The sequence below is a fragment of the Onychomys torridus genome, chromosome 8 (genome assembly GCF_903995425.1).
Source record: "Onychomys torridus chromosome 8, mOncTor1.1, whole genome shotgun sequence".
NCBI classification, from domain to species: Eukaryota; Metazoa; Chordata; class Mammalia; order Rodentia; family Cricetidae; genus Onychomys; species Onychomys torridus.
In genome coordinates, this window is record NC_050450.1 from 66,430,274 (window position 1) to 66,445,987 (window position 15,714).

Here is a 15,714-nt window from a genome sequence, read left to right on the forward strand (position 1 = left end):
GGAGGGATAGAATCTCACTCCGTAGCCCAGGCTGGCTTCAAATTAATCTTCCTACCACAGTCTCCTGAATGCTAGAATTCCAGGCATGCGTCACCATACCTGATTCACATTTACTCTTGCCCTCTCTGCCTTAGTTAGGGTTTCTATGGCTGTGATAAAACACCCTGATTAAAACCAGCTTGTTGAGGAAAGGGCTTATTTCATTTTTACAATTCTTGGGTTACACTCCATCAGTGAGGAAAGTCAGGGCTGGAGGTTGATGCAGAGGCCATAGAGGAGTGCTCCTTACTGGCTTGCTTGCCATGGCTTGCTCAGCCTGCTTTCATGTACAATCAGGACTACCTGCCCCGGAGTGGCCCTGCCTACAATGGGCAGAACCCTCGTACATTCATCATTAATCAAGAAAATGCCCCATAGACTTACCTATCTTATAGAGTAATTTTCTCTGTTAAGGTCTCTCTTACCAGCTATGTCTAGGTTTCTGTCAACTTGACAGAAACCAATCATCAAATCCTCTCCCCCCCCCACCTCCACTCTCCCCTGTCTTTTTGGCAGGGTTTCATGTAGCACAGGTTGACCTCTAACATGTAGCTGGAGCTGGCCTTGACCATCCTGCTTCTGCTTCCCAAGCCCCCGGTCCATGGGAATGTGTTACTACCCGAAGTTTATGGTTGTTGTTTTTAATTACTAAATGGTTGTAACCGTCCTTTATATGTTTAGTAGTGCTTGCATTTTCCCCGGTGTCTTTGGTAGGAGTCATGTCCTTGCCCTCTGGCACGCACTCAGTGTTCCTGTAGGGCCTTTCTTTTTGAGCCTGTTCATAAATCTCCAGCATCTGTTCAGTTTCATTTAAGTAATTCTCTACAGTTTGGATGAACAACCTTTTTTTTTTTTTCTTCCTTTTCCAGAGCTGAGGACCGAACCCAGGGCCTTGCGATTGTTAGGCAAGTGCTCTACCACTGAGCTAAATCCCCAACCCCAGATGAACAACCTTTCTATGTATAGCGAGAATCAGTGTTACTTACTAAAAAGCAAAAATAACAGTTTGTAAAATAGAAGTTTATAAATGCCTCTGGAAATGTTTACTCCAGCGGTATGCTTTGATGAAGCACTTTTCTTTTTTTCTTCTCCTTTTGTTGTTTGTTTTTGTGCTAGAACTCACTCTGTAGACCAGGCTGGCCTCCAGCTCAGAAACCCCCCTGCCTCTGCCTCCCCAGTGCTGGGATTAAAGGTGTGCGCCACTGCACGGCTTTGCTGGAACACTTTAAGCACAGATAAGGAAGATGCCCGTGCACTAGAACGTCATCAGTTGTGATGATGCGGTGGGCTCAGAAGTATGGCTCGAAATGGCATCTAGACTTGTTTCCAGTAACACCTTGTGATCTGTGTACTCAGAACAGAACAAGCTTTCTGAGTGACCTCAGCTTTCTGTCGCCCTTCACCCTTGGAAGTTGCATTCTAGACTGGATTAGAGACCATCCTTCCTGGTGAAGTGACTCTTTGGCAAGGGAATTCTGGCCTTTTGTACTTTGGTGCCATTGTGAGGAGGAGGAAAGGATATAAATGTACAGCTTCTGTAGCTGGTCTCCAAACACTGCTTTGCCAGAGCCTGCCATTGCTAAGGTTGTAAAAGCACTTTTTAAATTCATGTTACAACTGCAGTCTATAAAGTTACATAGACTGTAGCTGTACTGAGGAACTTCTTCCTTCTGAAAGATCACGTCTTGATATATAAACCAAACTGGCCTTGAACTTGCATCAGTTCTCCTGCCTTGACTTTGACTCCTGGAATTATAGGCATGCGCTACACCAGGCTTCCATGAAAGCTGCCTATGGGGACCAGAGAGATGGTCCACTGGTTAGAGCATCTGTTGTTCTTCCGGGGTCAGTTACTAGCACATGTGTCAGGTGGCTCACAGCTCCCTCTGATTCCAGGTCTAGAGAGGTCTGATGCCTCTGCCCTCTGGAACACCTATACTCGCGCATGCGCGCGCGCGCGCGCGCGCGCGCACACACACACACACACACACACACACACCAAAAAAAATAAAAATAAAAATAAATCAACCTGTCTGGCACACCAGTGGTGGTGCATGTCTTTAGTCCCAGCACTTCGGAGGCCGAGGACAGCCTGGTCTACAGAGGGAGTTCCAAGACAGCCAGGGCTACACAGAGACTTGTCTTATCCAAAACAAAAAACAAACAAACGAACAGTCTGCCTGTCATCTGACTTGCTTTGCCTTCAGTCGGGGCCTATTTAAAGACTCTAGGAGGCACGTGCCTTTAATGTGCATGGAGGCAGAAGCAGGCCAATCTCTGAGTTTAAGGCCTCCTGGCCAGCGAATGCTGTATAGTAAGACTCTGTCTCCAAAACCAAACAAAACAGACTAAGTATTCTAAAACTTCAGAATCTTCCTGTCCTTATCATTTCTGCAGGTCATCTGGAGTTTCAGTAGTCTAGTGACTTACGGGGTCGAGTGAGCCCTCCTAGCAGACACAAGCCCTTTAGCTGAGATCTCCAGCTTTACAAAACGGGAGAGATAGCAAGCTGTCCAGCCTCAGAGTTCCCTGGAGATGATTGTCCTGTCATCTGGCAGCTTTTCACGGCATCATGTGGGACTAAGAGCCTGGACAATAAAGTGCTACATGATTGTAACCTTGAGTTCTATTTTATGTGAATAATTTGTCACCTTCTGGAGGAAATTGTGGAAGATAATAAGAATCCACCTTATGTCTTGCTTTAAGGAATAAGTTTCTCCTAATGCCTACTTTTTACTTTCTCTGGGGGAGAGCCAACAGATTTTATTTGTTTGTTTTGAGACAGTGTTTCTCTGTGTAGCATTTGGACCCTATCCTAGAACTAGCTCTGTAGACCAGGCTGGCCTCGAACTCACAGAGATCCACCTGGCTTTGCCTCCCGAGAGTGCTGGGATTAAAGGTGTGCGCTGCCACCACCACCACCACCGGGCTTTTTTTTTTTTTTTTTAATTTCTTGTTTTTTTTGTTTGTTTGATTTTGTTTTTTTAAGAGAGAGTCTCTCTTTGTAGCTCTGGCTGTCCTGGAACTTGCTATGTAGACTAGGATGGCCTCTAACTCAAAGATCCACCTGCCTCTGCCTCAGAATTTCTGGAATAAAGGCCTGCCTGGCTCCACCTGCAGTCTTAGGTAGTTTTCAGTAGATACTGCCTCGTAGAATTCACAAAAGTGTATCCATCATCTCTTCATTTTCAGAACCTGGCATTTTATAGAAATATAGAGAAATATGAGGTAGCTAGCTGCCTCTTAAATCCCATAAACAAACACTGAGTGATTATTTGCTCATGGGAATATAGTTATGACCACAGGTTTTCTTATTAATGGTAGGAGGGGGAGCTTGTGACACTCTGACTTAGAGTTCTTGTGTGTCTTGGTTGACTAATGGGGTGTTGACAACTTTGAAGACCATCAGAAACGTGCAATGTTCCTCCCTTGGGGCTTGGCCCTCTTTTCTGTTCTCAGAATGAAAAGATTCTTCCCCAAAAAGTCATCTCCACAAGTCTCCTGACAGAACACGTTTATGATGACCTAACCGGCAGTATAACCAGAACCTGGAACAGGGTTACCCAGCCAGTATTACTATCGATCAACCAAACCACAGTCAACTAAACAACACATGAGCATAAGGGTAAATGCTGTTTGGAGATGGTCTATTAGCACTGTTCTGACCGTAGGCGACTCACAGAAATGAACCTAAAAAGCCAAGATTTCTTTAATATTGCAGGGGTTTTTTCTTCTGTATGTATGTTAGTATAGGACATATATTGTAAAGGCTGGTGGTGTACCTCAGTACTTGGTCATTTTCCCAGATTGCATGAGGTCCTGAGTTTGAACCCCAGCACTGCACCCCCTCCCCTCCCCACTCCCACCCCCTATGGCTTTCAGAACTCAAGTGTGTTCTATGACTTAATAAACATATATGTAAAGCCTAGGTTAGCTGCCTCCAACCAATGTAGCTTGCGTATTTACATTTTTAGAGGCACTCATTTTTATCCAACAGAGATTAAAATACAGGTAGTCAGGTTACCCTGTAACTTGACAGCTTCCTGCGTTTACCTCTGTGGTGCTGGGTTGTAGGCCACCATGGCCTTTGTTTTATTTTGAGGTATATTTTCCCTATCCCTGCATTGCTTTGTGTTGTTTTTGAGATCAGGTCACATTCTGTAGTTGAGGCTAGTCTGGAAGTCATGGTTCTCCTGTGAAAGCCTGTTTAGTGCAGGGCTTACTGTGTGCGCCGCCATCTGTGGGGGGTGTTTTTCATAGGCAGATGCTGAGTTTTGTCAAATAATAATTTGTCTTTCATTTGATTAATGTGGTTCATCTTCTCCCTTGATTTATGTATGTTGAATCATCTTTCCACCCTTGATATAAATCCCACTTGGTTGTGGCAGATGATTTTGTGGGGGATTTTTCTGTATGTGTTCACCAGGGATATTTACCTGAAGGGTTTTTTTTAAGCATTCATTTGTGGGTATGGGTGTGGGTGCTTACATGCCACAGAACGTCAGTTCTCTCCTAACATCATGTGGGATCTGGAGATTGAGCTCAGGTGATCAGGCATGGCAGGAAGTGCCTTTATCTGGTGAGCCTTTCATCTCCGGTCCTACCTGAGGTTTCTCCAGTGTTCTTGTTGTGCTCTGGTGTCAGGGCAGTGCTAGCTCATGCCGTGAGTTGGAAACACTTCCTCTTCCAGTTTTCAGAGGGTGGGAAAATTGGCCCCTGTTGTTCATAAAGCGTTCAGTAGCGTTCTCCTGGTCTTTTGTTCTCATTGTCCTGCTCTGGGCACAAACTCAAATATTTATGAGCAAAGTCCCACGCAATCTGACAGCTCTGCTCTTGATTATGAATGTGATTAGATTCAAAGGTTGCTCCACTCCTTACGTAGTTGCAGTGACCGTTCCGACAGGGCTTGCAGAATTCCAGCCTGCTCCGTGATGGAAGGTGAATGGACATAAGCAGAGTCGGGTAAGCCGCTTGTAGCTGTAGCTTCCTCAGGTTTTTAGGACACTCACTCACTGTATCCATGGAGATTAAAACAGAGAAGCAAGTGATGCTTTTCAGTGTAGCCTGCAACCAGCAGACACACTGTGGCACAGTGCCTTCTGTCACAGCCCGTGCACACCGTGATGATAGTGATGATGCACACAAACTGGTCCAGCCAGAGTTCAGTAGGTAGAAGTGGAAGGAGAGAGCCGCACCCCAGAGTGGTTCTCTCATCTCCACAGTGCACTTAGTGGTGTTTGTGTACCCTCACATTACACACACACACACACACACACACACACACACACACACACACACACCAATAGTGATGAAAACCTTTTAAAATAGATAAAGTTAGTATCCAGGCTTTTCCTTTTGGATATAGACATTTTAATAGCCTCTAACTCTTCACAGTGAAGGTGTATACACACACACACACACACACACACACACACAGAGTTTGGGTTTCAAATACGTTCCAGGGCTAGAGACTAAGCTCAGTTAGTTTTTTAGATCGATTTGTTTTAATTCTATGTACGCATTCAATGTGGGTGAACATGAACAGGGGTTCAGATTGCCCTGAATGTCACGTTCCAAGTAGAAATGGTTTCGTAAATTTTACAGTCACTTAACAAAAGATGGTCGTAAGTCCGTGCATTGTTGGGGAAAGCAGAACAACAAGTTAACAAAGCATTGTGGTTAGCAGGACTGAAGATAGTCCACCATTATTGTGGCCCTAGATCTGCAGCATTCTGACTCCACAACGAGGAGGTCAGTCAGTCCATCTGCAGCACCTTCAGTGTAGGTGCGGCTTTTTCTGAGAAAACACCTGTAATCACAGCCCTGGGAGGCTGAGTCAGGAAGTTCCAAGGCAACTCTGGCTCCATTAAAAGCCAGTCTAAAGACAACAAATAAGGGGACTGGGAAACCCACCACAAATAAGAACCTAAGCAAAGGAGAGCTGGTGCTTATGAGTCCATACCCATGTTCCAGGTACCTGCCTCTCTTTCTGGTCAGCCTCACGGGCTTAAGTCTATGCTAAACTCTACCTAATAATTAACTCTACTAAACAACCTCCACCAACAACCAGAAACCACATAGAGACACCAGATAGTGTACTGGGGAGTAAGCAGCAGAGATGGCCAAACTAACAGTTACCAAACTATTCAAACTCGGTCATCCTTACGGCCTCTTACAAGAAGCAGTTTAGGGGTTGCGGATTTAGCTCAGTAGTAGTAGAGCGCTTGCCCTGGGTTCAATCCTCAGCTCCAAAAGAAAAAAAGAAAAGAAACAGTTTAGTTAGCCTGGTGACTGTGGCAGCGGCAGCACACGCCTTTAATCCCAGCCCTTGGGAGGCAGAGGCGAGTTTGAGGCCAGCCTGGTCTACAGAGTGAGTTCCAGGACAGCCAGGGCTACACAGAGAAACCCTGTCTCGACAAACAAACAATCAGGTGCTGCGTAATGTCTTTGCAAATCTGACACTGCACTTCTAGAAGTGTCTTACTGCCCCGACCTCAGTTAGGACTGCAGGAGGCTAAGGTCACCCTGCAAGGCCAGTGCTCTACGGAGTGTAGAAGCTTCCAAGTGTGTGTTTGTGTGGATCGCTCTTTCCCAGTTTTAGTCAGTCCTTCCGCCCACACGTGTACTGACTGCAGTGATTTGCTGCTACAAACAGAAATTTGGGTAAGTTTTTAACTAGCCTGCTGTTAATTCAGTTGCTTATCTGTCCACACTTGGCACTCTGCTGCCCGTATCGGATGTCCCTTGTACCTTCCTTGAAGAGGTTGCTCCGTGTTCCATGACCTTATTCTCTGTTGTTGTTACAGTGTGAACCACTGCCCCCTGTTGTGTTGATGCTGGTCTGCCATGCTAGCCTGTCTCCCAGGGCCAGGTGACCTGTCCTTCCAGCTTCTCCCTCACACGCAGATGAACACTGGACTTCAGAAATGTAAGTAATCTGGATGTGTTTTGCCCCAGCGTCACGTTTGTGACGCACTGACCACGAGTTTTGGTACTTCCAAGGTATACATGAGCTGCTATTGCAGGACAGCAGCCGCCAGGCCTTGTCTGTCAGCAGTGCAAGGTGTCTGGGTGATCAGAGGACTCCTCTCACCCTACAGTCCTAGTGTGTATGAACCTAACTCGTTAATCGTAGCTTTGTGCTGCCCAGCGAAGCCACAAGGAACTTCAGTGGGCGTGTATCATAGGACCCTTCAAAGAAATGTTCCCTTTGAACCCTGTGAGGAGCTGAATGAAAGCTCATTGCCAGGGCTGGAGAGATGCTTCAGTGGTTGAGAGCACTGGCTGCTCTTCCAGAGGACCCGGGTTCAATTCTCAGCTCCCACATGGCAGCTCACAGCTGTCTGTAACTTCAGTTCTTGGGGATCTGACACCCTCACACAGACACACATGCAGGCAAAAGACTAATGCACATTAAAAAAGAAAGACAAAGAAAACCGATTGTCCAGCTCACTCTTGTACCTGTCTTGGAAGTGGCCGTGTACACTGTCAGTGACTCCTTGGTCTCTGGATGTGCTCTGCCGGGGAGTCAGCCCTCCTTGGCTTTGCTCCCCGCCCTCTGAGCCAGCGTGACTTTTGCTCACAGAAACAAAGAGGCTTTTCTCCCAGGAGTCAGAGCCGACTTCCTCAGTTTCTCTGGGTGTGTTTGTCGACTGGTGTTCTTCCCACCTGATTGAACCTCTGAGAAGAACTGTCAGATTCCTGTCTTAATTACATTAAATTGGAGCATTGTAGTTCACTTTTCTCAGATTTCTATTTCCGTCTCTGCACTACATGATATGCAAGGGAAATATTCTTTATTTCTGACTCACTATTACATGTATAGTGTCTAAGTATAAAAACAGCCCTAAATTTGGAATAAACCTTTTTAAAGCAAAAGGGGCAACTGGAGAGGCAGTGGGGCTTTCTTCAATGCTGTGCACCTTATCCGAGTTCATGACAGCCATTAGCAGACTTCCTCTGTAAGTGCCAGGAAGTCAGTATTGTGAGCTTTGAGGGCCATAGTCTGTTTCATCTAATTTGCTCTTCTGTTGTAGATCAAAAGCAGCCGTAGACAACATGGAAACTGACTATGGTAGCTTCATTTCAGTCAAATTTCCTCCAAAAGCACACTGCAGCTACACTTGGCAGATCAATTATAGTTTGTTGTAAGAGCATCAGCAGTTAAAAATAGTCTAATCTTAGGGTTGGGGATTTAGCTCAGTGGTAGAGTGCTTGCCTAGCAAGCGCAAGGCCCTAGGTTCGATCCTCAGCTCAAAATAAATAAATAAATAAATAAATAAATAAATAAATAAATAAAAAATATATATATATATATATAGTCTTAATGGTGTAAAGCCAGCTACGTGGAAGGCTGAGGCAGGAAGATCACAAGTTCAAGGCCATCCTAGGCAGCTTAACTCTTGTACCCTGAATAAAAAAAATGAAAATAGCCGGGCGGTGGTGGCGCACGCCTGCCAGCACTTGGGAGGCAGAGACAGGTGGATCTCTGTGAGTTCAAGGCCAGCCTGGTCTACAAAGTGAGTTCCAGGACAGGCTCCAAAGCTGCAGAGAAACCCTGTCGGGGGGGGGGGGGGGGGGGGGGGGAGATAGAGCCAGGCATGGTGGCGCACACGTTTCACCCCAGCATTTAGGAGACAGAAGCTGGTGAATATCTGAGGTTGAGGCCAGCCGGCGAGGACTACCCTGTCTCAGAAAAGTGAACAAAGAAGTAAAATTAAATTGGAGCTGAGGGTGTAACTCAGTTTGGTGGAATGCTTACCAACTTGCACAAAGCCTGGATTTGATTCCAGCACTGAATAAAATAGGATGTTGGCACAGGCCTTTAATTCTCAGCATTCGGGAGGCAGAGGCAGTCAGAGTGAGTTCCAGAACAGCCAGGGCTACACAGAGAAACCCTGTCTTCACAAACAAACAATCAGTAACAACAAACAACTGCTGACTTCCCTTCCTCAAAGAGCAGAGAACTCACCCTCACTAGTTCTGAACTGGTCTGATGAAAGGACAGAGAAGACAGTGGCGCCCTCCCTTCCATGGCTTTGACTCTGTAAGCAGGTCCGTCCCTGGCATGCTTGGGAAGTACTCAGCCACACAGCTGTACCTCCAGCCCTGGCCTTTGTCATCCTGATGACTGGGCGATACAGCTGTGTGCTGTGATCATCCCAACCAGCACTCGGTTGTGTCCTCGTCCCAGCTTCCAAGAACACAGTAAGAGGAAATACACCTGGAGACATCCGATAGATGACTTGGGGCGGGGGTGCTCAGTGACATCAAGGGAAGAGTGGCCAAGCACGGGGTGCCACCTGCAATCCCATTGCTTGACAAGCTGGGGCTGGAGAATTTGCTAGTTCAAAACCCAAACAGACCCAGGACATCTTAGCTTCGAGTGGGTCCATGGCTGCTGGAGGAAAGCCTGAGTTAGGTGGGTGTCCTCTTGGACATTTCTAGATTGTGTGTGCCATGGTGTCCCTTGCTTTGAGTCCTCAGCTGTTTGGGAACTCTGCTTGTAAATTTGATTTTTCTCCTGGCCCATCTTTTCCCAGAACTTGGGGTTTTAGAATTTTTTCTTTCCTTAACCCCAAGCTCATGTTCCTAGCTCAGCATCAGGGGTGTAGTAGTAGCTCATCAAAATAGTCACTGAGCAATGGCCGAAGCAGTCAAAGGTTTTCACGTCGTCTTTGTTGTTGTTGGATTGTTTGTGTGTTTCATGGAGGTGTTTGTTTGTTTGAGACAGCTTTTTTGTTTGTTTGCTTCTTTTGTTTTTCGAGACAGGGTTTTTCTTTGTAGCCCTGGCTGTCCTGGATCTTGCTTTGTAGACCAGGCTGGCCTCGAACTTAAAAGATCCACCTGCCTCTGCCTCCGAAGTGCTGCACCACCATGCCCAGCTTTGAGTCAATCTTACTTTAGTATCCCCCAAGCTATCCTTGAACTTTGTAGCCAAAGATGACCTTGAGCTCCTGATTCTCTACTACCTCCCTAAGTGTTGGGATTACAGGTGTATATTACCATACCTGGCTAGCATACTAGCTTTTTAAAAATTTGATGTGTATGGGTGTTTTGTCCTGTATGTCTATGTACCACTTGCATTCCTGATGCCCACAGGCCAGAAGGGGGCATCAGATCCCCTGGAACTCGAGTAACAATGGTTGTGAGCTGCCATGTGGGTGCTGGGAATCCAACCTGGATCTTCTGGAAGAGCAGCTGGTGCCCTTAAGTACTGAGACATCTTTCCAGCCCCTAACATACCATTTTTTTAGTTGACAAGTTTTTACCTCTTGCATGCAGAGCCTTGGGAGAGCCTGGAACAAATACTGAAATTACTTTATTTCTTTAGATATCAGCATGCCCCCTAGTGGAAAAGTATGGCAATTGTGAATTGACTCAAAGACTGGATAAACTCAGTAATTGCCTACTGTGTGTTAGGTACTATTTTACTACTATATATAATTTAAGATTTTTCTTTTTAGACAAAAATATATCTATATTTGTTTTGTTGAGTTTGGGCTTCACTGAGTGGTCCGGGATGGTCTCAAACTCCTGGCCAGTGATCCTTCTTCCCTAGCGTCCCAGAAAAGAGATCGTGTGCGAACGTGCGTGTGTGAGTGCGTGTGTGCGTGTGCGTGTGCGCTGTTGTGAGCAGCTATATGGGTGCTAAAAATCAAACCCAATCCTGTGGGAGAGCAGCCAGTGCTTTTAACCACTGAGCCATTTACCCAGCCCCTACATACATACTTTAAAATTTTTATTTTACTACTTGTTTTGTTTGTTTGTTTGTTTTACTACTTATTTTTTTTATGAAGCATGTATGTGCATGTTATGGGTATGTGCACAGGTACATGCATGTTTCTATGGTATACTTGTGAAGTTCAAGGATAACTTTTGGGAGTTAATACTTTACTTCCACACTGAGTTCCTGGAATCTAAATTAGGAATTAGGTTGTCAGGCTTGCACACACAATAAGAGCTTTGCCTTCTGGGCCTCACTGTCCCTATTCACTAATTCTTCATAGGAGACTTTTCCTGCTCTTTTTTTTTTTCCTTTAGTTTTCAGAGACAGGGCATTCCTCTAACTCAGGCTGAACTGGAACTCACTGTAACCATCCTACTTCAGCTGCTAGAGGGCAGAGTACAGTGTGAGTCATCAAATCCTGCTCCTTGCTTTCTTGTATACATGGAGCTTGCGTATGTCACATGACTATTCAATTGCTGGGTCAGAACTCACTCCCATCACACTCCCAAGCTTTCTACCTGTGGATTCTAAATTTCTGCCACACCTCAAAACAAAAGGATAACCAAGGAGATCTCCAGAGGAAACTGGATTTATGAACAACACACCCCAACACACACACACACACACACACACACACAGTCCCTTAGACTAGACAACCGTGCTTTCTGTCACATTCAGCTCAGCTTGAAGTCAGGGGTCCTACATTGCTGCTTCCTTGGTCAGGTTCTTTGTTCTGACTGGGCAGGCTCTGCCAAACCTGCTTTTCTTGAATAACTGTAAACAGCTGTGATTCATGTTCATACCACATTTTCCCTGTTTGAGTCTCTTAGTATTAGTAATTTAATAACATTAAAGCAGGTTTCATTTCTATTGACAAATGAGGCATCACACTGAGTCTTCAGTTGTTAGACTTTAGATTAAACTGTTCTTCTAGCTACAGATTCCCAGTTTTCTAACTGCCCTGTATCCATATTATAACCATACCAGCTATTAAGTAAGATTTCTCTTTCTAGACAAAACTGAAGATTTATTGTCTGTGGTTAGAGGAGTTTGTTGTGGGAGTAAGGTGCCAGTGAGCCTGTATATATGGAAGGGGCACCATAAAAATACATTAGTGGGGCTGGAGAGGTGGCGCATCGGTTAAGAGCACTGACTGTTCTTCCAGAGGACCCGGGTTCAACTCCCTGCACCCACATAGCAGTTCTAGGGGATCTGGCATCCTATACAAACATACAGGAGAAACACCAATGCACATAAAATAAAAATAAAATGTTTAAAAAATAAATTCACAAAAAGCCAAGCATGATGGCACTGAAATCCCAATCCTTAGGGTGCTGAAACAGGAAGGTCATGAATTCAAGTCCATGCAGAACTTCATAGTGAGATCCTGTTTCCAAAAACCAAATAGGAAGCTGGACATGGTGGCATGCCTCTGAAATCTAAGTACTTAGGAGGCCATGGCAAGAGAATCAGAAGTTCAGGAACAACTTGGTTGACCTTGTGGAAGGAACCTTGGTTCAAAACTTCAAAAATAAGTCTGGTCATGGTGGTATAGGAAGTAGAAGCAGAAGGGTCAGGATCAGCATGAGACCAGAAAAAGAGGGAAGGAGGAGAGGGGAAAGAAGAAGAAAAGGTGTGTGTTGAGCCTATTTATTTATTTATTTATTTATTCTTTTTTTTTTTTTTTTTGAGACAGGGTTTCTCTGTGTAGCTTTGTACCTTTCCTGGAACTCACTTGGTAGCCCAGGCTGGCCTCAAACTCACAGAGATCCGCCTGTCTCTGCCTCCCGAGTGCTGGGATTAAAGGCGTGTGCCACCACCACCTGGCTATTTTTTTGCTTTTTTTGTAAGGGCCAAGCGCAATGCTTCAGTCTAATATGGGGGGAACGGTGAGCAGTGGTTTATTCCGGAGGAAGAGGACACTCTGCTCAGTGTGCTTACCTCTCAAATCTTCCTCAGCAGAAACCCTCAGTCTGCAGCCTACCTCTCTCCGTTCATTTTTCTTCTAATTCAACTGCCTTTCCACCGTCAGTATCAGTAGAAGCATACTTCAGCCTGTCTTCTTGCCGTGCTAGGAGAAAACCTGAGAATTGATGCTCACTTTGAACAGAGAACTTCCATTCAACAAGCCACTTCCCCATACCAGGTCTTCTACTTGGATTTCAAATAGAGATGGCCACTCCGCATGGAGATGAGGTTAGATAGAGAAGAACTGAGAAGTAGATCCACATTTCCATCTGAACCAAATAAAACCCAGCACTTTTGACTCCTGTTGCTCTGCTGATCCCTAGTTGCTTGGGTAATACTGCCCTAAGCACTCACTAGACATGCTTTCTAGGTAAGTCACTGTGCTAGGAGTTTGCAGCAAAGCCCTACTGTCTGTAGCAGCCTGATGAGTACTCAGGCTTGCCAGGATTGGTTGGTTTGTTTGTTTGTTTGTTTGTGGGGTTTTGTTTGTTTTTAACTCGAGACCTCATTCTGCAGCCCAGGCTAGCCTGGAACTCAAGCTCATACATACTTCTGTTTCTGCCTCCAAACTGGTAATTACTGGTGTGAACCATCACAACCCAGCCAGCCTAAACCTGAAATTCTTACTTCTTTTTCTTTTCTTTTTTTTTTTGGGGGGGGTAGGGGGGGGTGGGATTGGAGTGGGTTTCTCTGTATCCTTAGCTGTCCTGGAACTTATTCACTCTGGACCAGGCTGGCTTCAGACTCAGAGATCCACCTGGCTCTGCCTCCTGAGTGCTGGGATTAAAGGCGTGTGCCACCACGCCTGGCAGAGTTCTTCAACCTTTAAATCTTGTAGTAAATTACACTCTCTAAATGATGTGATTTACCATCATAAATACACATTTGGGTGACTTGCCTTTGAAAAGCCCATTCTTCGCCGAGCGGTGGTGGTGCATGCCTTTAATCCCAGCACTCGGGAGGCAGAGCCAGGTGGATCTCTGTGAGTTCCAGGAAAGTCGCAAAGCTACCCAGAGAAATCCTGTCTCAAAAAACCAACCAAAAAAAAAAAAAAAAAAAAAGAAAAAGAAAAAAAAGAAAGAAAAAGAAAAGCCCATTCTTATGCTCAGCTACTTCTTATCTTTCCTGAATGCCTTCCCCCTCCCCAACCCTTACGCTTAAAATCTATATTGTAATCTTTTTTTTTTTTTTTCTTTTCTTGTTCCGGAGCTGAGGATTGAACCCAGGGCCTTGCGCTTGTTAGGCAAATGCTCTACCACTGAGCTAAATCCCCAACCCCTAAAATCTATATTGTAATCTTTTAATAAACCTGCTAACTCTGTTTCATATTCGTTTGTCCTGAAATTCTCTGTGCAGTGAAGCCTGAGTAAAGATCCTTAAGAAAAAAGGGAATTCTTCAGGCCACTGCCAGGGATGATGTGGAACTGTCTCTCTGCCCCTGCTGCTGCTACCATCAACAATAGCCAAATGTATGGTTCGGTGGCTTGTGAAGTGGTGTTTGTTCAAGGGGTTTCTGGGAGCTTTTTTTCCTAAATGAGTTTGTAGGGCTGTTGGTGTTGGGTGCGTTTGGGCAGTATTAGAGGCTGATAAAATGAAGACACAGTTGAGACAGCTCTATCTCCAGCTCTGGGCTGCTGTTGTGAGCATGGAACCACATGCTCATTTCTCTAGTCTTGAACTTTTTCTTTCCCTGCTTCAGAAAACAGCAGTTTCTGCCCAGTTCTTCTAACATGCTCCCCTAAATCTGCTTCTCCTCCAGTTGATGCCCAGTGACATGACTTTGAATGGAGTCTCCTTTGGGCCAAGGCCAGCCAAAGCTACCAGCTGGGCACTCAATAGATTAGTCCTTGGTCTTTCCTGGCTACTTTCTGCCAAGGGAGGAAGTGGGGAGGGAGTCGGCCAGCTGAGCCCAGGCTCTGTGCCAAGCCATTTCCCTTCTGCTTTAGGCAGTGTGTACAGTTACTCATTCAGCAAGTATTAATTATGTACTTTCTGTGTATGCTCAGAGTAGACCCCTTTTCTGAGAGAAGAAAACAGCAGAGATCCCTTGTAGGAGGGAGCCTGGCATACTTTAAGAGCTCTTGTGGGAAATTTTTCTTTTTGGATTGGAAACCCAGCATCCGCTGCAGTCCCTTGATGGGAGGCCCCGGAGATGAGAACAAGGAGGCTGTTAGACACTGATGAGGCAGGCACACTGCGTGGGTATTCCTGCAGTCTCCAAAGGAAGGCAAGTTCCACTTCTTTCTTGTTGGAGAGTGACAGACTGGACCCCATACAGACTATTTTTGGCACCGAGGACGTAGAGATGGTCTGAATCTTTTCTCTTCAGCCCTCCCTGCTGCTCTGTAGTTTATCAGCCTCCTCCTGCCACACAGCAATAAATAAAACCTTTGGATCTTCAACCAGTCAGACACCAAGTAAACTGTAAACAACAGTGAACTTGTGAGTGGGAGACCTTGGCAGCTGCCTCCTCTTCTCCTGAAAAAGTGTCTTGTTCTCTGTGCCAGACGGGCCTGTCCACCCATGGGCATGGCGCCCCAGCTGCTTCGCTGGCCACAGAAGACCAAAGCAGAGGGCCTAAGTATGTCCCCCTTTACCAGTGTCATGACTGCCTGAGGGGGGCGCTGACAGGCAGTTCCGCTTAAAGCTTTGAACCCTGTGTGTGCCATCACAGTGGGTAGGAACTTGAAGCCCCACATACTGAAGAACTCTTGGTGATGGCTGTGAGAACTGGCTGGGCTCTGGATTGCCAAGCTGGAGTCTTAGAAAGTTGCTTTTTCCTTTAAAGACCTATAAAACAGGCTCACAGTACCCCTGCCTCCTGTAGTGGTAGTAGTGAGGACCATTGAGAGAGCCTGTCCCTTAGTGCCTGGCCTGGCCTACTGTGTAGACCTAGTGAGTTTCAGCTTGCTTGTGGTTGTGGGGACTGTGGCTGGGTCTAGAGTGAAGGCTACAGATGACAACCTCTTCCTCCCACT

The 15,714-nt window shown here is 45.7% G+C and overlaps 1 protein-coding gene across 3 annotated transcripts in view; it reads left to right on the forward strand.

The window, feature by feature from the left end:
* Positions 1-15,714, forward strand: part of Fam222b (family with sequence similarity 222 member B) — a 63,085-nt gene that overhangs the window by 43,694 nt on the left and 3,677 nt on the right. For all 3 annotated transcript variants that reach the window (XM_036197058.1, XM_036197060.1, XM_036197059.1), the window contains exon 2: positions 6,846-6,967. In XM_036197058.1, coding sequence (XP_036052951.1) covers positions 6,886-6,967 — 82 coding nt within the window. In that variant the 5' untranslated portion in view covers positions 6,846-6,885. The remainder of the gene's footprint in view (positions 1-6,845; positions 6,968-15,714) is intronic.